This window comes from Trifolium pratense, linkage group LG1 (genome assembly GCF_020283565.1).
Source record: "Trifolium pratense cultivar HEN17-A07 linkage group LG1, ARS_RC_1.1, whole genome shotgun sequence".
Taxonomy (NCBI): Eukaryota; Viridiplantae; Streptophyta; class Magnoliopsida; order Fabales; family Fabaceae; genus Trifolium; species Trifolium pratense.
This window is the reverse complement of record NC_060059.1, coordinates 42738593-42759697: the sequence shown is the minus strand read 5'-3', so window position 1 is coordinate 42759697 and position 21105 is coordinate 42738593. Positions and strand designations below refer to the sequence as shown.

The following is a 21105-nucleotide window of genomic DNA, read 5'->3' as shown; positions in this document are numbered from 1 at the left end:
TTGAAATAAAGAATAACTCAAGTTGTGTATTGAGTTTAATTTTGTCTATAAAAAATTAACCAATGCATGCTTCCTCCGGTCACTTTAGTTTTGTTCTTTTTTTTGTGTGGTATCAACAACAAATATGCTGTAAAATGTACTATTAAATTTTTATTTTTTTGGTAATTTGAGGTGATTAGATTGAGAGGATGATAAATACGAGGAAAATTGTTAAGAATCAACTTCATATACTGAGAAAAAAGTTGCTTTTGATGAATTGACTCTTCCTCTGTTTCCCTGTTTACATCCTTATTTTAAGGTTAGGAGGTGTAACAGAAGTTAGTAGGTTCTAACAGCAGGGGGAGGTGAATGAGTTTTGGGAAAATATTAGGGGTGTTGAATGTATATACATTGACCTTAGGGGAGGTAATTGTAATTTACCCTAAATTTTATAATAAATGGAGTACTATTTTTAAGATCTTTTAACATGTACCATTAACACATGTTGACATGACACAATATATTAAACCCATAAAGGAACAAGAGTAAATCGGCACTTCGTGAACTGAAAAATAAACGCATATAAAAGGGAGACTCGAGATAAATAACAATTGAAAGGCCTTTCAAATTGAATGACAATGTAACCAAATTTGAGTCCTAGGATTACACAATTGTTCCTCTGTTCATGTTTGGACAGTGAAAATAGTAGTGCACAGCTCACACAAATCTAAATGGGCGAAAGAAATACATAGTACAACAATTCTAAAATTAGCGTCGGGTAAGATACTCCCTATAAGGGATAATTTATTTGTGATTATGATTGGTTGGAGGCCTCGGCTTCCGGCTTGCTCCTCTATCTAATAAAGAATAATGATTGGCCGAATGTTGACCGTATTCCCTAGACCCACTAGGGTTAGCCGAAGAAGTCCAATGGGTAGTAGAACCTCTAAATGGTCGGAAGTTTCGGCTGTGGCGACCAGCGCCGTGGTGACTTTGATGGGCAAATGAACCTTGTGTATTTGTAAAATGAGGATTCTGATTGTTTCCTGAGGAATGCCTTGCATTTCCACCATTAACATGATGGCTATTTCTTTCATAATGTTGTGATCTAGGGTTTTGGTGGTCCCCTCTTGGAAAAGAATTTGATTGGTGTTGATGAGGACTAGGCAGCACTGGTGGAGAGTATGGTTGATTATAACCATACTCCACTGGAGGGACAGCAGCGTATGGTATATACTGCGGAGGAACTGATAAAGGCGGCATTACGGCATAGCCAGGGCGTGATCTATAATCTTGGCCAGGGTGTGATCCATAGTTATGGCCATGGTGTGATGGTCTCTGTCCCCTTGGTCCATTATAAGGCATTGTAGATCCATTAGCATGCTGGTATCTATTTGAGTCCGTCCTGATCTGTAATGAATTTGCAACCATTCTGTGTGCTGCATCTCCTAGCTCCCGACCGGATATAGCTCCTGGAGGGTTTCTCCTGAAATAGATAAATCAGAGCCCCATTAACAGTTTTGATCACATGATATTGCAAACTATTCGATGGCAAATAACAAATTTAATTTCAACTCTTTTTGCGCAATATAATTAAACAAAAACCTTACCTTCCACTTTCATTAAATCTTCTACCATTATCCTCATTAAATCTTCTACCATTATCCTCATTAAATCTCCTACCATTATCCTCATTAAATCTCCTACCATTACCCTCATTAAATCTCCTACCATTATCCTCATGCCATAACACGGGTTCAGGTTTTAGATCCCCAAGAGTCACAATCTGAAGAAAAGGCAAACAATGTTATATTTTCAGCAATATTGAAAGTATGAGCAGATGAAACACTAGAAGCATGCTAGGTTGAACACAGTATGGTCTTACAAAGTAAACCACTGAAATTGAGCAGTGAACCCGAGAAGAGAAACCAGGAGTTAGAGCACTATTAATAAGCAAAAGGTAGAAAATTTAATACCTTCTTTGGAAATTTAACTCCATGTGGAGGTCGGGTTATATGTTCATGTACATCTGGAAGTCTATATATTGCACATCTGAGCACCAGTGGAGCAAATAAGAAACATAAATCACTTGAGTTATTTAAAAAAATATAAAGGGTGTGATAATAAATAATGCTTTTATTAAATTATTATACTCATCATTAGTAAACTTACATGACATGATTATCCATAATGTCTTCCATGCCTGCAATAGGGGACCTGAAGATGGGAGGGCAAGGTTCTCCACCACATAAGGATATGTAACCATTCATTCCACCACTGCATGTATCCCTAAATAACATCAGAAAATAGTCCAGCAAGATCTTAAATTTGCCATTATAAAATAAAATATACGATGCAAACAAAAATAATTTGATGCATACAAACCACCTGTCATTTTGAAAAAAGAAAAATACACAATCAAAGGTTTCAATATGCTAATCCAATGAAGTAGCATATTTAAAGATGACGGCAAAGTACCAATTCCAGTCAAGAACTGAGACACAATGACACAGATTGCTTAAAAGGGTTAGCTACAGTTCCCCATGGCTATTTCAAAATTAGCCATGAGTGCAAGTAGTTAACCCCAGTCCATGGACTTTAATAGGTTAACAGCAATCTAAATTTCAATATGCTTGGATCCACATTTTAGCATGCTATGTTATACTAGTATTTGACATGTTTTTTATATATCGAGTCATTTTTCAATAACTTCTAAAAGAAAAAATCAATTTAAAAATTCCATAAAAGCATAATAGAGCTAATAGCTAGACACATCATAATCATGAGAATAATTGCAGTTGGCACAATGCATTACATTAATTAATGCTCCATCAGATACAACATCTTTACCATTATGATTAAAAGAAAATTAATTTAATTGTTTCTCACCCAAAAAGCAAGTTCAAAAGTTAAAAAATTGCAACACTTTTTATACCAACCTTTCATTGGGATCAATTTTTTCTTTGACATCAGCGCGTTCAGAGTTGGACATGTTTCTACATTTGTTGTCGAGTGTACTAATGCACGCAGAGAGAGGATGACATGAATTTACAAAAAGCATCTCGAACATTATTGCATTTCGTCGCTTTTCCTCTGGCTATTATTTTTTAACAGACATAGGATACCAACAAAATATAACTAAAATCAGTATATGATAAGGGGGTGTGAGAACAAGAGGGGAAGGAAGTGAGAGCAATGAATGGAACAAATGTGCATTGATAAAACTTAATGAAGGAAAGAGCTATACCGTTAACAAGTCTTCTATTTTCCGCACTTCCTGAAGGAGACGGGCTTCATCAATAAAAGGTAACTTTGCAATACCCTAAAGAAAGAAGGATTTTATTACAAACCATGTTGCTGTCAAGCTAGAAAAAAAAGAAAAAGAAAAGCAAACATAACGAGGAGGCAAACCTGCCAAGCATAGCGTTTGCCATTCATGTCCACATCAAAATCTGATACATGACATCAAATATTACATAGGGGAGAGCAATACAGATAATAATTCAGTGAAACTTCTAAAACATTTTGAGTGTGCGCTGTATTATTACAGACATACCTATTGGATAGAAGTCAATAATTGGCGAGTTGGGATCAGTCATAAGTTTCCTATACGGCTCGGGCAGAGCATGAGAGCTGCATATACATCAAATTTTCCACGTTACAGAAACTTCAGTTTTGTTCAAGTTACAATTTTAAGGAAAAAATGGGATAGCAAGTAAACCTTGCAGCAGGAAAAACTCCAAGAAGCTGATCAAATGGTTTGAATGGAGTACCCAGCTCAAAGTTAATATTGAGCTCACCAAGGTCCTTGAGATCAGACGCAAAGGGAGCATAATGATACGGATAAAACCTGTTTTGTAAAAGAAAATAAGAAAACGAATAAACACAAAACAAGCAACTCTTGGGTAATGGGTATGCACTATGGTTCAATAAAATATTGAATATCAAAGTCAAGGAAAGTAAAAAGGAAAAAAGAATTAATTCGGTGGGATGATAGCAAGCAAAGGGAATGAAGGATAACATGTAATCCTAAACAAAGAAGAAAACATGAAACAACCAAGAAAAAGAGAATCAATGGTACAAAGATTCACAATCTCTCAACAGGTTTGTTATTCAAAATATGATTGAGAGAATAATCTTCGCACCAAATCTGGTCTTAAATAAGGTGTTTTACACCAAAACCGAGAAAGTTATTCATCAAGAATTGGTCAGGTGGCGGTGATCTATGACACATCCAACATTCACTTAGAATACCACATAAGATCTATACAGAAACATCAGCAGAACAGTGGAAAGAGAGATCAGGAACATGTGCTGAGCACGCACCACTTATCTCACGATAAATTTCAATCCAACAAAAGACAAAATTTGATTATCACAAGTTTCTCATCGAGGTGAGGAAGGTTGATAATACAACAAGTCCCATATAAAAGGCAAAGGAGAGCAAACACAACTTAAGAGTCATACAGCATTCCAGAGAAAATTAGAAAAAGAACTCACCATTGCCAAGAACAAACACCTTCATAATAATAATGCATCACCCAGCATAGACCCTCAGTATATTTCAAGACCTAAACAATAAATCGCAATAAGAAAAACCCAGATCTTCATACGACTCAAATTCAAAACCAAGAAAACTTCAATTTCCCAACTTACAACATCTTTCCGTATAGCATCAAGTTCTTCAGGAGTTTGAGCAGAAAACTTTTCTTCATAATACCTCTCTTTCCAGCCTGGTTCTCCCAACTTAATCTATTAAAACAAAAAATATTAACAACAATGCAATGAAATAATTAAGAAAAAGGAAATCATATACTAAAAACAGGCATTATCTGTTTTCTATGCTTTACCTTGTCCTCATGACCACCTTTTGAGTTGAACACATCAGATTTGTCACGAAGTATCCCCTTCAGCTTTATTTTCAAGTCGTCTTTGTTATCTTGAGCCTGAAAAGCAGAAGAATACTAAACTCCACGAAAAAGTACAGAGAAATCAACATCTCAATATAACACACTTAGAAAAACCATTATTTAACAAGCTATTAATATTCTTTTTAAACTTACATCTTCTAAAAGGCTATTCTCCGCTGCAACGATTGCAGCAGCAACAGTTGCTCCTGAATATGACCTAGAAACTTTACTGGGCCTCTCATGGACTTCTTTATTACCTTTTCTGACTGAGGTGGGCCCAGCTTGTTGAAATGGTGAAACCATTGGAGCTGAAGCGAGACGAGAACCGCGGAATTGTGTAACTGGAACTAGAGACTCAGGTTGAACTTGAGGCCCAACATCATCTCCTCTTCTTGCTTGTGACTTTTGACGCTTAATTCTTTCCACGGTTCGCTAAAAAGAGATTAAAAGAAACAGTAAAACACAAAGGAAGAATCAATTCAAACCAAGCAGTCAAACATCTGTTATTATGAACATGAAAAACTACACGGCGAGATATGAACTTGTTGACCTATCTGTTTCAAAATGGTTCCCTTCGATTCATATACAAAAATACATGGATAGAAATTGCGAGAAAAACTAAAGAATTAGCAACCATTTTCCTGCACAAAGGCATGGCATAAATACGGTACAGATATTGGGCATAGACTAATGATATCTCTCTGCCTTGTTTTCACTGGGGAAAATATGCAACTAGATCAATGGTAAAAGTAAATAATGAAATAACAAACTCATTGTGAACCATGTTAGTATTACAATACAAAATGCATGAAAAATATCTGAACAAATTAATCTTCCAAAATCATAAATTCAGACAACGTAGCAATTGAATATGAGCATGCCGAATACTCGGCATTGTTTCCTATAATTATTTCAAGATCAGCCACAACATATAATAAATACATAATAAATGATATTTACAGTTCTTGATCATCAACCAAAGCTAACTGCAGGCTAATATAACGATATAGTTATCCAAGATAAACAGACCTGTTGCTGTCGAGCTCTTTTCTGGAATATGCTGTCTTCGTATGATCCAACAGCCTGAATAAAATGCTCCACCCTGCTCAAATTTGGCTGAGAAAAGAAGGGGGAAAAGAGATGTTATGCACAAGTTTGATTTAGATCGAAACAACATAGATGCTACATATATGTCAATCATCACCCTTGCTACTATCAAGTACCTTACTACCATTTGTCAAATAACCACCCAATTCCTTAAATTCCTTCTTGTATACTGCCATCAGCAAGTTAATTGCACCCTATAAAAATAATGAAATTTCAGAAAACTGTATAGTTATATAAACAAATCAGCACAAAAATTTGAACTTTAGATAATAAAACTGGTATCATAATTCCATAGGTATCATAAACCATCACTCCTGTATCCTAAAAGACCAAGTACTTTCAGTACGGACAAAATCTGCAAATTAATGCTTATAAAATATAACCCTTACCTCACGAATCTCCAGCGTAGGCATATGTGGTAGGAAATCATTTCCAACAAAAAAGCATATGAAGATAAAATCATCCAATATGCATTCAAAATCAATCTCAAAAGGAGCATTAGGTATTCTCATCTCAAACTCCAGATATTCCCTCAGAGTCCAAATGTTCAGAAACTACAAAAGAAATATGCACAAGTAAGAATTAAATCCCGAAGCCCCGTCACTATTTCATTGTGAAATTAATAATTTATCTCAAACGCTGACCTGGAAAGGCTTTTTAACAACAATAGCATCGCCCTTTTCATCAAATTCCCCTGACTTCCTTTTGGCCTTTCCTTCACATTCTGCAGCCATATGACCCACTTGACCACACACAAAGCATTTGTCTGGACCAGGAGTAAATACAACCTGCAATAACCCATTATTTTACCAATGAGTAAATCCCCAGGAAAGTCTGACAGAGACAAGCCAATAATATTGCATAATGCATATACATACTTCAATAACAATCATTATTTTACAATAATTAACATCATGTAATTATTTTACTATGCTGATATGCAATAATTCAGAGACTTGAGAAAATTTTATATGTAATTATGTTACTATGCTGATAGTACACAAACCTCTCTAAGAATTGAAAAATGGATTTCATGGGTAGCCAGACCCAACATAATCAAATCAGCATCCTGTAAGAAAACAAAAATAATATGAACAAATTGATTAAGTCCATGATAACTCCTGTGCAGAAGACGTCGAATAAAAGTAAAAAAGAAGTTGCTTTCCAAGAATAACAAAATATTGGAAGATATATACCAAACCATACAGGCAATGTCGTGTATTCGGATCATATCCTTCAAGATTTCTTTGAAGGCGAATATAGGACATAATCTTATGCTCCCCTTCACCAGGAACATTTGCATCAGAAAGAATAACCTGCAGATATACACATGAATCACCGTATTAAGAATCAACACTCAAATGAGAAACACATATTGCAGCCATACAATTTATATAACAGTACAACTTACCTTGATATTTTTCCAACCAGGGTCATTGTTCAGCCTAAGATGAACATAGTACTGAAGTGCAATTGATAAAACAGCCATGAATTCAGTTCCAGGCGTGATTACATTTGAATCAAAAGTTTGTGACTCTTCCTTAGGAGGAAGCTTTCTGCCCTCACTTTCAAATTCCTCCCGTAACCTTGACTCTTCAGCAGCCTATCATACCAGAGAAAAAAAGTCAAAAAGGGAGAGATTAAAGTCAAACGCATATCAGTAACATACAGAAATCAGAGGATATGCAAGAATGAACTACTCGCAGTGTTGTCAATCATGGATATCATAAAATAGTGATTTGTTCTAATTCCTCTGCACTACAATGCTGTAGCACTACTATAGCTACTATTTAACAACACTTCCTACTAAATTGAGTATTGCCTAACAATAGCAGATTGTTGAAACAACCTATCAATGTAATCAAACAACATCTATACAATTTAAAACCCAAAATTCAAAATTAAGCTGCGCAACCTACCGCATCAGCTGCGTCTTTAGCTGCCCTAAACCGCCTAGACCGTTGCTGGTTCATTTTAGCCCTCGGTGCAACACCATCTATACAATTTAAAACCAAAAATTCAAAATTAAGCTTTGCCATCACCAACAACAAAAACCATTAAAAACTAACATTCAAATCAAAACAAAGAGAGAACACAAACCAATAGCCATAAACAGCAGCTTCCTAGGTCGCACCATGTTAAACAACCTATCAATGTAATCAAACATACACTCAAACACCTCCTCGAAAGATGTCGGTGATGGCTGCAATCACATAAATCAAAATTAATATCAAAAACATTCACAACAACAACAATAATAATAATAATTAATCGTGATTCATTCATAATGAGAAAGAGAAAGATTATTATTATTACCCTATCCTCAGGATGAAAACAAGGATGAATGATACCATTCATATCAAGATAAAGGTTATCGTATTCGAGATTATTAGGGTTTGGTTTACTCAAATCAATTGGGATTTCAACACCTTCGATAACAACAGGTTCTTCTTCAACTGCGTCGACAATCACCATCGGATATTTTTCCGCGAGCCATCGGTAGAAAGCCGGAACTCCCATCGTTCACTCTCAAACTCAGATCGACGAAATTCGATCGGAAAAACGAAGAATTGTGGGAAGAGAACGTTGCCGCCGAAGATAATATTAATAGTTTGTAGTTTTAGGTTAAGGTTACCGATTTGTAGTTTGTAGTTTGCGGCGCAGCAGAGTAGATATATTTTAATTTTATGTTAGCTTATCAAAATAAAAAAATAAAAAAAATAAAAAAAGATATATTTTATGTTTCACAAAAAAGATTTAGTTGATATATATAGGTATATATTAGGAATATTCTTTGGGCTTAATAGAGATGTCTTACTACAATAGGTCCAATTAAATCAAGTGATTGAGTTTAAACTGTTAATAAATCTCGGATAAGAATTTGAATTTTGATTTAAACAACTATATTTCGAGTTTGAACATAAAATTATCAAGGTTTGTTTCTCCAAAAAAAAAGAAAAGAAGATGTAGTGAGATATTTGTTTTTAAGTGCGTAGATATGTACTTGAGATTTGTCAATAAGATTTGTTTTGCAATGAGATTTGTCAATAAAAACAATGTAGTGAGATATTTATTTTGAGTAATGATATTCTAACAACAATTTTGACAACATGATATGGCACAAAATGGATGGATTACACTTTCGTCTTGCAGTAACTTTTTTATTTTTTTATTACAACATTACCCTTTCATCCATATGTTGTCAAAAAATTGATGTCAAAATATTATTAGTGATTTGGTTTTGAGTGTGTAGATATACTTGAGATTTGTAAAAAAAAAAAAAAGTGGTGAGATATTTGTTTTGGAGTATGTAGATGTACTTGAGTTCGGAATGTTTGATAAAAAAAAGTATGTTAGTATGTTGTAAAATTTTTTACGAGATGTTCTATTGTTGTCAATAATTGTTTATAAAAAAAAAAAAAAAAACTGTTGTCAATAATTATTTTTTTGATTTTTGGAATTTTTCACATAAAAGTTTGTGTTGCTTAACTGTATAAGAGTTTTGTTTGGATATTTATTAGTAGTATGTTAAGTGGTTGCAGTATTGACTATGAGCGATCAAAATTATTGATACAGTAAAGTTTAACTTTCTTTTTTTTAAAAAAAAAACCTAAAACAGTAAAGTTTAACTTAATTGACCAATTCTGATATTGCTAATCGAATGTTTTCACCTGAATTGAAACTAGAATTTTGTAGTTGTGTATCTGAGTTTCTTATAGTAATTATTTCCTCCGTCCCAAAATAAATGACTTAATTTTGACTTGGTGTACTATTCATATGATCTTCGTTGACCTTATTTTCCTACTAATATATATACATGCAAATATTATCATATGAGATATTATTTGATTTGTCTTGATTAATATTTTCAAAATATATAATTTTTATAATTTTTAATAATACATAACTAAATATATTAACGATCAAAGATGTGCATCGGCAAACGTAACTGTGGTCAAACATGTCATTTATTTTGGGACGGAGGAAGTATCATTTTGTCAATGAACAAAACAAAAAATAGATCGTCATTGACATGTGAATGGGGTGTGTTTATACCAATATATTTTTCTATATGGATTAATTTTTCCCAACAAATATTTTTCCACACGCACCATCTGAACTTGAGTCCATAATCTCATGTTATTAGTCTTTGGTCCAAATATGTTGTGCAATTGGTTTCTTGGCACCCTTTGAGGGAGGAAGCTTTCATTATTAATGTTGACGGCAACAACATTGGTAATCCCCGGGTATTGCTAGTTTCGGTGGTCTTATTCGGAATGATGATGGCGGGTGGATACTCGAGTATCAGTATCAAGGTCATATTGGTGTTTCTAATATCTTGCATGCTGAATTGTTGACCTTGCTCTTTGGTTTACAACTAGCTTAGGACAGATATATTTTTTTTCTACCCCATCAATTCTCAATCTACCCAAACAATAATTTTGAATGAACGAATTTGTCTTCATATATAAACTAAAATCCTGAAGAAAAAAATTTGGTTACCGGAACACTTTGGAAAAAAGTGTTCTGATATGTAATTTTTTTTTTGTTACCGTAACACTTTGGAAAAAAGTGTTCAGGTATATAAAATATTTTAAATTTTTTTTACCTGAACACTTTGAAAAAAAGTGTGTAGGTATGTAAAATTTTTTCAAATTTATTTTGTTACCTACACACTTTGGAAAAAAGTGTTCAGGTATGTAAAATTTTTTTTTACCTGAAACACTTTGGAACAGAATTACCAGATTACCTACACACTTTGGAAAAAAGTGTTCAGGTATGATTTCTAAGATATCTGGTAATTCTGTTCTACAATGGTTATTAAATAATTTATTTTCTGAGCTAAATACTTAGTAAATTCTATGGTCGTGTTCTGACTTCACTACTTCAGCACCTTTCTATCATTCTAGTTTGATTTTCTACTAGTAGCTAAATTCTTAGTAAATCCTAGCATTGTTGTGAGCTTTGATATATACAATTATGGTTTCTGTCATCATAGTGTTTGATTTGATGTGTGAATTTAACGATTTTTTGAATCTACTCTTGGTCTTAATGTGTCTCTTGGAAGGACTTTTTACCTAATACAATTGACTATTAGTTTATTATGGTTTCATGATTTACTTATTATGTCGTCATAATCTAGAAAATGTCATACTGACATATGTGCTCACTCTGTGAAATGATGGCTGCTATTTGATATAACAGAGAAACTTCTTTGTGAAATGATGGCTAGAGAGGTCTATCATAAGAGTAAAACAAGGTGAGATCCTTTCTAGTTACAAATTAAGTTATTTGAATTTTCATGACTACCACACTATTGTTATTGAAGGAATAGTAGTGATTAATTTATCTTCTATTTTTTCTAGTCTGGACGTATTGCAGCAGCTACAGTCTGTTAATATCAGCCCTGTTATCATTTTGTAATTCTGTTGATAGAACCTGTACATGTGCTCATCCTGTATTGTTTTACTTTTCCAACCCTTTTCTTAGACATTTTAATTGCAGCTCTAGGCCTCGTTGTCTGCAATGTTTAATTATATATCATGATTGAAGGTACAAATAAACTAGAAGTACTCAAGAAATTTAACCTTTATGTTTACTTATATAAATGATTATTTATTTATATAGAAAAATTTTACATGAACACTTTTTTCCAAAACTTTTTTCCAAAATATGTAGGTAATAAAATAAATTTGGAAAATTTTCACATACATACACACTTTTTTTCAAAGTGTTCAGGTCACAAAAAAAAATTAGAAAATTTTTACATCCCTGAACACATTTTTTCAAAGTGTGTAGATAACAAAATAAATTTGGAAAAATTTTACATACCTACACACTTTTTTTCAAAGAGTTCAGGTAACAAAAAAAAATAGAAAAATTTTATATACCTGAACACTTTTTTCCAAAGTGTTCCGGTAACAAAAAAAAAATTTACATATCAGAACACTTTCTTCCAAAGTGTTCCGGTAACCAAATTTTTTTCTTCAGGATTTTAGTTTATATATGAGGGTAAATTCGTCCATTCAAAATTAATATTGGGGTAGATTGACAATTGTTGGGGTAGAAAAAAAAATTTCCTTAGGACAAGGGCCTTTCTAATATCATTTGCTATTATTCTGAATCTTTGAATGCCATTAAATTGGTCACTGCTCCAATTACTCTTATGCACCTTTATGCAGAAAGTTAAAAGCTTGTCGAGTGTGCAACTTAGACATACCTTAAGAGAGGGTAATCAAAGTGTTGGTTTTCTTTTCTGGCTAAGATGGTTTACTCTCCAGCCATGATAAGTTGAAGGTTCTCTCCGCTCCTCCTGCTGAGATGCTTCCGGTTTTACTTGCTGATAGCACTAAAGTGTCGTTTATTAGATCTTAGCTTTGTGTTTTTTTTTTCTCTCTTTCTCTTTTTGTTTTCTTCAGGCACCAAAAAAATGTTGTCTAACCATTAATCCATTGATTTAGTATTTTTATGGTGACAATCAATTATAACTCGTTTTAATTTTAAAAAAATACAATTACAACAAGCAAACACCACGAAGTATTACATTACTTATTTGTATTTGGGGAAAAATTTATGTGCCCCAATTATATCATCTCCAATATGTCCTTCACATTTTCTCCAGTGAATGGTGTTGCCTCTCAAACATTGATTTCTTGAACTCTTCTTCAATGCTGGAGTACTTTCCATCAGTTCCATTTCTACGAATTTCCACCACAGTGTAATGAAGATAGGTATACGTGGAATTTTATTTACATCAGTGAAAAAAATATCTATTTTTGTTTGGTGATCTTTTATTAGAAAAATTCTAATTGACCTCTAGCTTGAAACAAATTAACATACACTTAGGGGCCTGAATATAAGTTTATGTTGGTTTTCACTTCAAATAAAATTATATTAAGTGTCATATTATTTATTCAATATAACATTAGTATTATTTTTCTCTAATTTTGTACTCAAATAAAGTGTGTTAAGGAACACTCCCAAACCATTATACGTGTATGACAATGACTAATGATTAATTTTACTTTAATTTGGTACAAAACTAATGATTAATCATAAATAATTTAGTTGTTATGAATTATGATTAGACTAACGATTTGTTTGATTCAACAATAATTTGATTTGAACGCTCATCCAGTCAGCCACTGAATCAACACGTAGCATGCAGGAGGTTATGAATTTATAGTAAGAAGAGAGTTATCAATGCTATTTCTTACCCCAAAATAATTTTGGAGTAACAAAGAAAAAATATTATTCACACCCCCTTTAATCTAGTAGCTAGACCATTTTGGAGTAACAAAGAAAAAATAATATCCACACCCCCTTTAATAGTAATATATTTTTATTTGATGAAATCTGGCATTTATGACAGTGGTTATCATTTTTAAAAATCAATAGTCAATTGTTGAGAAGGTAAGCATAAATTCTGAAGAGCAATATATTCAACATATCATGTAATATTTCAGAGACTATGTCAATGTTTACAAAACAGGGGAAACAATGAAAAGTAAAAGAATAAAACATATAGTTACCATGTACAACCATTAGATACAAGAATATCATTACCTGACATTCATGGCATATCTGCTCCTTTAACTACACAAACCTCCCTCCCACAAGCTCAATTTCGTTAAATCATGAAGGGGTTTGCAACCTGATGCTGTCCAAATGTCACTACTATGTGGCCTCAAATCATGAATTATTGCGGGTCCTGTATGCTTCAAAAGCTCAATGACCGGCTTTTCCTTTTGATGAAAAGAATCTACTAAAACCTCGAGCATGTTTCTCTGGTGTAGGAGTTGAAGAAGCTGATGAAGAGGTTGACTTTGTTGGCTTGTGACTTGGATGCTGTACAGGAGATATGGCTTGAAAGTTTGAGTCATTATCTGATGGACTATATAAACTGTTGGTAAAATGCAAAGGGGACTCTGCACCCTGTCTTTGCATAAAAGCAAAACTAGCACCGTCCATCTCCACCTGATCCAGATCATGCAAATTTGGACTCTGAAATTCACGCTCTGTGAAGCCTTCAACCTTTGAAAGCCTTTCACTATGCAAAGATCCCATCGGTTCTGTTTGAGGATGCATAGATTTTAGCTGCTTACCAAGAAGATATATGGTTTCCTGACACTCAGCTAGTTTTTCAGCAGCAGAAGCCAAGTCTCTCTCCTATGATATAGAAAACAATTCAATCTTAGATTTTCTACCTATAAAAAATATTCCTCGAGTGTGATACAGATCATAAATAGTATTAAATCCAGCATGGATTATCTATTTGAATGGAATTAGAGCTTTACCTTTTTAGTCTTAAGCTCATTATCAGCAGCTGAGCTCTCATTCCTAATAGACAATGTAACAAAGGAATTAGAAATAGAACTGGCATAATCGGTTTCACGAAAAAAAAATTTGACAAATATCAACATGGTAAGTTACTCTTAGCAGGAAATTTAAATACACGCAATAATACTATTAATGCTACATTATCCTACTCAAATCAACACGAATACTACTGTTGTGAACAGGCCTGCAAGTAGGAATGTATCATGCAGAATATGCATAATTTCAGTACTTACAAACTATATGATATTGGATGGAAGTCTAACCTTTGCAATTGTTCTTCTAACTCCTTGCACTTCGCCAAAGCTGCTTCATGAGATCTCTTTTCATCTTTAAGTTCATTCTCAAGAGATTCTGTCTTCTTCCGCAGATGGTTGAGCTCAGTTTCAAACTCCTGTGCACGTGTTTCAAGTGATCTGTATGACTCTGCCATGCATTTTAGTTGAGTCTCGCCCAAGCTGTTTGACCTTTGAGAAGAAGCCAATTGTGATTTAACTTCAGCTAGAAGTTGCTCGGTCTCTTGCAATTGAGACTTTGTCATTTCAAGATTTTCAGAACATTTCGACAGATCCACAATTGCCTTCTCTTTCTCTAATTTCAATTCCTCAAAGTCCTCGATGGAGAACTTTTGTGATGTGACATTTGATTCATAGCTTGAGGTCAAATTTCCATCATCAGGAACCTCGGGATTAGAACAAGGATTAATAATATGGGAATGACCATTTTGATATCTCTCTCCGGACGAGTTGTCTTGAACTAACTTATTTTCAGGCAGAGCAATTTTATCTATGCAATCAGGACTGCTAGTTTCAGTTTCCATACCCTTATAACCAAGGATATTAAATCTGAATTCACTTGTTTTAGTCAAGACATGAGACAGATCAAGAACAAATTGTCGCAAACTTGCTTCATGGCATTTAACTTTATTATAAGTAACAGAGAACTCCTCCATCTTTTGGCTGATCCCATCTCCATCAGAAGATATATCATGAACTGTCATTGCTTCTCTACCTAGGAACAATACGAAGTCGTGAATTTGAGATATTGCAGCTTCTATATCAGAAGTTATCTGCATATATTCAGTAGGTTCTTGGGATGAAATGAGTTCTTTTTCTGAAATTGAACCGGCATCTTCAGGATTATCCTTTTTATCACACGGACTATCAGTAGGTGTGACATCAAGGGCAATGACAGCTACAGAGTCTTGGATGGATGTGTCGTGTGCTTCTTCAAGAACATGTTTAATATCGTTCAGGATCTTACATATATCAGCATCCTTAGTCGTAGACTCAAAAACTGATAGTATTCTTGATTGAAGCTCTTCCGTTGATAAGCTATCAATCCCACTGAGACTGGGTGATACTGCAGTAGGAGACACTTGACTTGGCAATGCATTTGAATCACTCTTATTTTCAGACTCGGAGGGAACATCTTTGCTGGTACTGACTTCTGATACATCATTGGTCATGATTTCATCCGTCTTATTGTTTGAAGTAACTGTCACAGAGGCATCTTCATTAGAGTCGTTTGATAATCCAGCAAATTTCTCCACCTCTAGAAAGTCATCCATCAGTTCCAACTTCTTAGTCACTTCAGATTTGCCCGATTCATCGGTATTCTTTTCTTTTGGGATTTGGGATAGCTCAGAGATTATTGCTGTAGACCAAGACTCGGCACAACTTCCTGCATCGTCATTACCATCTTCAGATATGGAGATCATGCTTGGTGCATAGCCTGTATTTTGGCTGTAAATGCTTTCATGGTTCATATGGATGGGGGATTTTGGAGATCCCTTCTGCTGATTACTTGTCTGGCCTTGTGCTTCCAAAATTTGAAGTTTGCTAAGTGTTTTAGCACACATACTCCTTGAAGCCTGCAATTCACTGTTACGTTTTGCCAAAGCTTCTTTCAGCATCTTTGTTTCTTCTTCCATTGTCAATAAGCGCTCTGTAAGAAATTCATTATCTTTCTGGAATTTCTGTATATTCTCCAGGGAGAAATCAGGCAATGGAGAGAAATGAGAACTAGCAGGTTTGACAGGAGACTTCCTTAATCGAGTTTCTCCATAATCTCGGCCAAGACTTTCAACTTCCAGCTTCATTTGTGCGAGCGCAGCAGGACCAGGTAACTTTTTCCGTACTAGACCACGTAACCTTTGGCACTCTGCCTCTAATTTAGTAATTTTTTTAACACCCTCCATATGCTGCTTGTTAGCAGCTTCTGCAGACCTCATACTCATGTTCTTTTCTTCATTGCGAATTTCAAGCTCTTTGGAAATAACATGAAGCTCATATTTAAGTGAATTTATTTCTCTTTCACATGATTCTATGTTACTCTTATGATGCTCAATTTCAGCCTCGGCATGAGCTTTTTCTTCACTTATTTTGACTAGCATGTTAGAGCGCTCCTGCAAAGACCTGGACAGAGCTGCATTATCAGCAGCCGACCTGAGCAGTTCCTGTTCAAAGTTGTGTATCCGAGCCTCAAGATCACCCTTAATCTTGTCCAATTGCCTGGTTTTTGCGAGGGCAACATCCTGTATTTTCAGTTCATGTTCTTCCTTCAGGTTTCTTATCTGTCGCATACACTCTTTAAGAGCACCATCTAACTGTGATGCCTGATCCTCAGCACTAAGTTTCAAAAGAGTGACAGATTCTAGATGGTTCTTCAACGCCAAAGCTTCTGCTTCTGCCTTTTCCCAGCCTGCAGAATTTGAATAGAACTTTAACTCAGAAAAAAATAAGGAGCACTTAATATATCAAGGAACTTCATTTCACATTAAAGCAGCATACCAGAGACAGCCTCTTCAGCTACTTTAGCATGTTGTTTTACCAAGGCTTCCTTGGTAGTTATCTCTGAGTTTGCCGCCGACAGTTTTTCATTTAATTCAGTGATCTCATCCTCAAGTGTCTGAACCTTTTCTTCATATGTCTTCACTTGATCCTCCAAACCCGTCAGATGTGAATATGACTCTACAGAGATTTGGACATAGTTCGGCTTCTTATAAACCTCCTGCTTTCACAAGATCAACAGCGCAGAGAATCAGAAAACAAATACAAATAAACTTAATCATATCGCTGAATTAATAAAACCAAGACTAATGGAGTATTAGTCAGTCAAAGTATTCAATCCAATTATCCAAGTTCAAATTACACACAGACATGTAAAAATGAGGAGGAAAATGAGAGAACCATATCTAGTGTGCTAATAAAAAACAAGCAATTAGAAAACGGCCATAGCAGAAAAATAAGAAATTTGCAGATGAAAATGTTAACAGAAATACCAGAATTTATTCAAAACTTGAAAACTTTCACATGCATATAAAAAATTAAGACGAATGAAAAATACTTTAAACTTTATCTCGCAGTTGTGTGTGTGAGTTTCAAATGACGTCTACCACTTTGTCTATGGACGAAAAACAAAATGCAAACGAACATATACCTGATTGCTCTGATTAGAGGCACCACCAGCAGAATCCAATTCAGCAACAACTTTGTCAAGCACAGTCTTATCAGATGATTTTTTCTTCCAAGGCCATCTTCTATCCATCTCAAATCACAAACACCTTGTAAAACAAAACAAACCAAACACACATAAATCAAAACTCAAAAAAGTCAAACCAAAAAGAACCTTTTATCCACCACTTAACACACCCAAATTCCCACACATGCTATATATTTATTACACAACAGAAAATAATTCAGCCATTTTCAACAGCAATGATTATTACATGCACTAACAATATTCCACTCCAATGTTGAGTGTCGGTGGTAATAGGAAAAAGCACACACAACAGTGAAATGTAAGAAGTGAGACCCAGATTATAGAATTTCATATTATATAATTTGGTGAGCATATATTATTATTGGGTCCCTTTAATTACTATATTTGTACCAATGCATTCAAAGTGTGTTCCACAGTAGTAAACATTAAACCAATTATACTCTCAAACTAATTATGATTATGATATCATCTTCAAGATCTAACCACTTCACCTCAACCTGTTTATATCATATCATATCATATCATATCATATCATCCAAACAAAAAACAAAAAAATGTATACTAGTATTTTCTCTTTAAAAAATCATAATAATTGGTAATTAAATTATATAATGTCCACAAATCCTAGCTCAATTGGCAGAAATGCCGAAATTGCTAGTGTCTGACGTCAGGACCGGGGTTCGAACCCCGATCACTCCACTTTGTGTATGTGAGTTTTCAATGACTTTGTCATTTCGTCTATCAACCAACAAAAATTATAATATATAATTAAATGACCAGAGTTCAAAATTCAAATCCAGTTGAAGGAGAGAAAAAAAAACTAACGGTGTCAACTAATAATTACTAAAGTTTCAAAAAAGTAATTAATATTGATTAATAAAGCGTGTTTGTGGTTAGAAACTATAATTTAGATCCAAATTGGAAAAATTTGATGAAATAATGAAAAAATTGAAAATAATAGTAGTATAATGAAAAATTGAATGGAGTGAAATTGAATTGAAGAAGATTATTAAGAAATTGGTGAGAAGAAAATGGAAAAGAAGTGGAAAAAGATTGGAAGAAGAATCTAGAAGGAGGAAGTTGAGAAGAGCATTGAACGGAGAGTGAAATTGGACTTACTTACCGGAGAAAATAAATAAATAAAAAATAAAAAATGAAAAAATGGAAGAGGTTGGTGGTGGAAGAATGAATGAGTTTGTGGATTATGGTTATAGATCTTGGAGAGTGATTTTGCGGTGTTTGGGATGAAGAATGAGTGAGTTTGGTAGCAGTGGTGGTGGTGAGGTGGTGGTGGTGGTGAGATAGTTGTGTGTTGGAATTAGGTGCTTCTTTAAAAAGCAACACCTTCTATTAAACTCCAAATATCATCACCTTTTCCCACTTTACTTTTTTTTCTTTTCTTTATTATTAACACCACTATATTATATTATATTATATATTCAATAAAAATAATAATGTTTTTGACGTGTCAATATTATTATTGAATTAAGTTTATGTTTAGTTTCACACTAGCAAAAATTGATTATGAAACTATAAAATTGATTTTTATATTTTTATAATCAATTTTTTGCGTCCGTAGAAGATATATTATAGGCTCAAACTAGTTTGAGAGAGAGGTTTCCACAAGATTAAAATGTACTCGAGTTTCTTGGTTGCTAGTATTAAGCTATAGACGCATGTCCGCTTACTCATTCACATCGTACCCTTATGAAAAATGTGGATCAGATTCATCAATGAGTGAGAGATTAGTTGATTGAATCCATGTCCTTAGAGGCAAATCAAGTGCAGACCGATTAGCGAAGCATGAATTATCTCTTAATGCTAAATTAATATATATATATATATATATATATTGTTCCTAGTTTGATTTATTTGCCCATTTGGACCGACTCTGCTTGTATTAGTTTTCCTCGTGGTTTCTAATTTGTTTTACGGGCTTTGCCCCTTTGCCCACACAAAAAAAATTATTTTCATATTTGTTTTTGTTTTTTGTGTGTAAAATTATAGTTTTTAGGAGATGAGGACTCCAATCGAATTCAGATTCTTCCGAACGATTGATTATAGGGGAAACTCAGTAATCACTTGATGTAAATGCCTTGGCTTATTTGGTTGCTCTCATTAACCACATGACAATAGTTTTATTTAAAGATGGATCGAGCATTCAAACATAGATCACTTTATCTTTCACTTAAACTCAATAAGATAAATTTTACACAATTAATTTATTGAAAATATTTTTTAACAAAGAACCAAATATACACTAAATACTACTATAGCTCCTTCAAAAAAACCTAAATAATACTATAGCATCCATGAATCATCCATAGCAAATCACGCTTTTTACTATATCATCATTAATTTATATATAGTGAAATACATATATATATATATATATATATATATATATATATATATATATATATATATATATATATATATATATATATATATATATATATATATATATACACTAATTCTAAACAAAATATACATACTGAAAAAGGAAATTAATGGCACTATCAAATTTTTTTTAGTACAGCTAATATTTTTAATATATGTGAAATACTAGTATACATTATGTGCTTATAAAATGGGATAAAGACAATGTTTCTTTTGTTTTTTTTTTACTAAAAGAAAATATATCTTGTATGCTAAGTTATTTATTAAGCTTTTTTTTAAGAAAGTTATTAGACTTGATCAACTACATGGTAAAAACAAAAACAAAAAAACAAAACATAACATAACAACTTGTTGACCGTGAGGAACCTTCTAAATGTAAATGCAACAAACAATTACTGAAATAAGTTAAAATTTATTATTTCTTTTGTGTTAGTTAAGTCATTTTTTTACTCTCACAAATTCCTTTAAGGCTTTAATGGGTGTAATTTGAAATAGGATCCTCGGCTGCTAGTATCACTGCAGCCATACCTGCTGCAATACAATAGCCACACGATCATTGATGTATGGTAAGTAACATTGGATGAGGGTGGCGTAATTTTGTTTCATGTGTATTTTTGGATAATTGGGATGTTCAGGGTTCGAATTTTAGCCTCTGCATATAATATGTAATGTCTCTTATTAACTGAGTTAAGTTCATAGAGACTGATTCATGTGTATCAAACACTAAATATAAATATTTCTCACTTAAAATTTCAACGTGGTATTTTAGCTAGAAATCTAATTTTGGAATCTGGCCATTTCTTAATTTTGTGCTAAGTTATTTATTAGACGTACTTAATTAATGTCATGGTCAAAAGTATATAAAAAC

The 21105-nt window shown here is 33.6% G+C and overlaps 2 protein-coding genes across 6 annotated transcripts; both read right to left on the bottom strand.

Annotated features, from left to right (window-relative positions):
- Positions 1-580: 580 nt before the first annotated feature.
- On the bottom strand, positions 581-8746 carry LOC123918431 (5'-3' exoribonuclease 3). Of its 4 annotated transcripts, none has more exons than XM_045970502.1 (23): positions 8313-8746; positions 8097-8199; positions 7916-7992; positions 7408-7599; positions 7193-7312; positions 7003-7065; positions 6641-6784; positions 6386-6550; positions 6113-6190; positions 5919-6005; positions 5043-5321; positions 4830-4925; positions 4636-4731; positions 4480-4550; positions 3701-3829; positions 3536-3612; positions 3391-3431; positions 3227-3301; positions 2919-3076; positions 2152-2268; positions 1956-2031; positions 1590-1765; positions 581-1465 (listed from the first exon to the last, which is right to left on the bottom strand). In XM_045970502.1, exons 1-23 carry the CDS (start codon positions 8514-8516, stop codon positions 784-786), a joined length of 3306 nt encoding a protein of 1101 aa, XP_045826458.1. In that variant the 5' UTR covers positions 8517-8746; the 3' UTR covers positions 581-783. The 4 variants fall into 4 exon arrangements, with proteins under 4 accessions (XP_045826458.1, XP_045826466.1, XP_045826443.1 ...); XM_045970510.1 differs by having other exon boundaries at positions 2152-2256; XM_045970487.1 differs by having other exon boundaries at positions 4830-4943; positions 8313-8743.
- Positions 8747-13410: 4664 nt separating this feature from the next.
- On the bottom strand, positions 13411-19260 carry LOC123918455 (filament-like plant protein 4). Of its 2 annotated transcripts, none has more exons than XM_045970523.1 (6): positions 18961-19260; positions 17775-17898; positions 17126-17345; positions 14600-17036; positions 14294-14336; positions 13411-14165 (listed from the first exon to the last, which is right to left on the bottom strand). In XM_045970523.1, exons 2-6 carry the CDS (start codon positions 17880-17882, stop codon positions 13725-13727), a joined length of 3249 nt encoding a protein of 1082 aa, XP_045826479.1. In that variant the 5' UTR covers positions 17883-17898; positions 18961-19260; the 3' UTR covers positions 13411-13724. The 2 variants fall into 2 exon arrangements, with proteins under 2 accessions (XP_045826479.1, XP_045826474.1); XM_045970518.1 differs by lacking the exon at positions 18961-19260 and adding an exon at positions 18064-18367.
- Between the last annotated feature and the right edge of the window lie 1845 nt (positions 19261-21105).

Bases quoted from the DNA above. Each gene is read 5' to 3' on its own strand.
- LOC123918431 (XM_045970487.1), bottom strand. From the start codon at position 8,516: ATGGGAGTTCCGGCTTTCTACCGATGGCTCGCGGAAAAATATCCGATG. The intron at 7,313-7,407 runs GTAAGTTGTACT...GTATATCTGCAG, and splicing joins CTGGTTGGAAAAATATCAAG to GTTATTCTTTCTGATGCAAA. The intron at 6,551-6,640 runs GTCAGCGTTTGA...TTTCTTTTGTAG, and splicing joins TTGTTAAAAAGCCTTTCCAG to TTTCTGAACATTTGGACTCT.
- LOC123918455 (XM_045970523.1), bottom strand. From the start codon at position 17,882: ATGGATAGAAGATGGCCTTGGAAGAAAAAATCATCTGATAAGACTGTG. The intron at 17,346-17,774 runs GTATATGTTCGT...TTGTGAAAGCAG, and splicing joins CCTCTAATCAGAGCAATCAG to GAGGTTTATAAGAAGCCGAA. The intron at 17,037-17,125 runs GTATGCTGCTTT...CAAATTCTGCAG, and splicing joins AGCTGAAGAGGCTGTCTCTG to GCTGGGAAAAGGCAGAAGCA.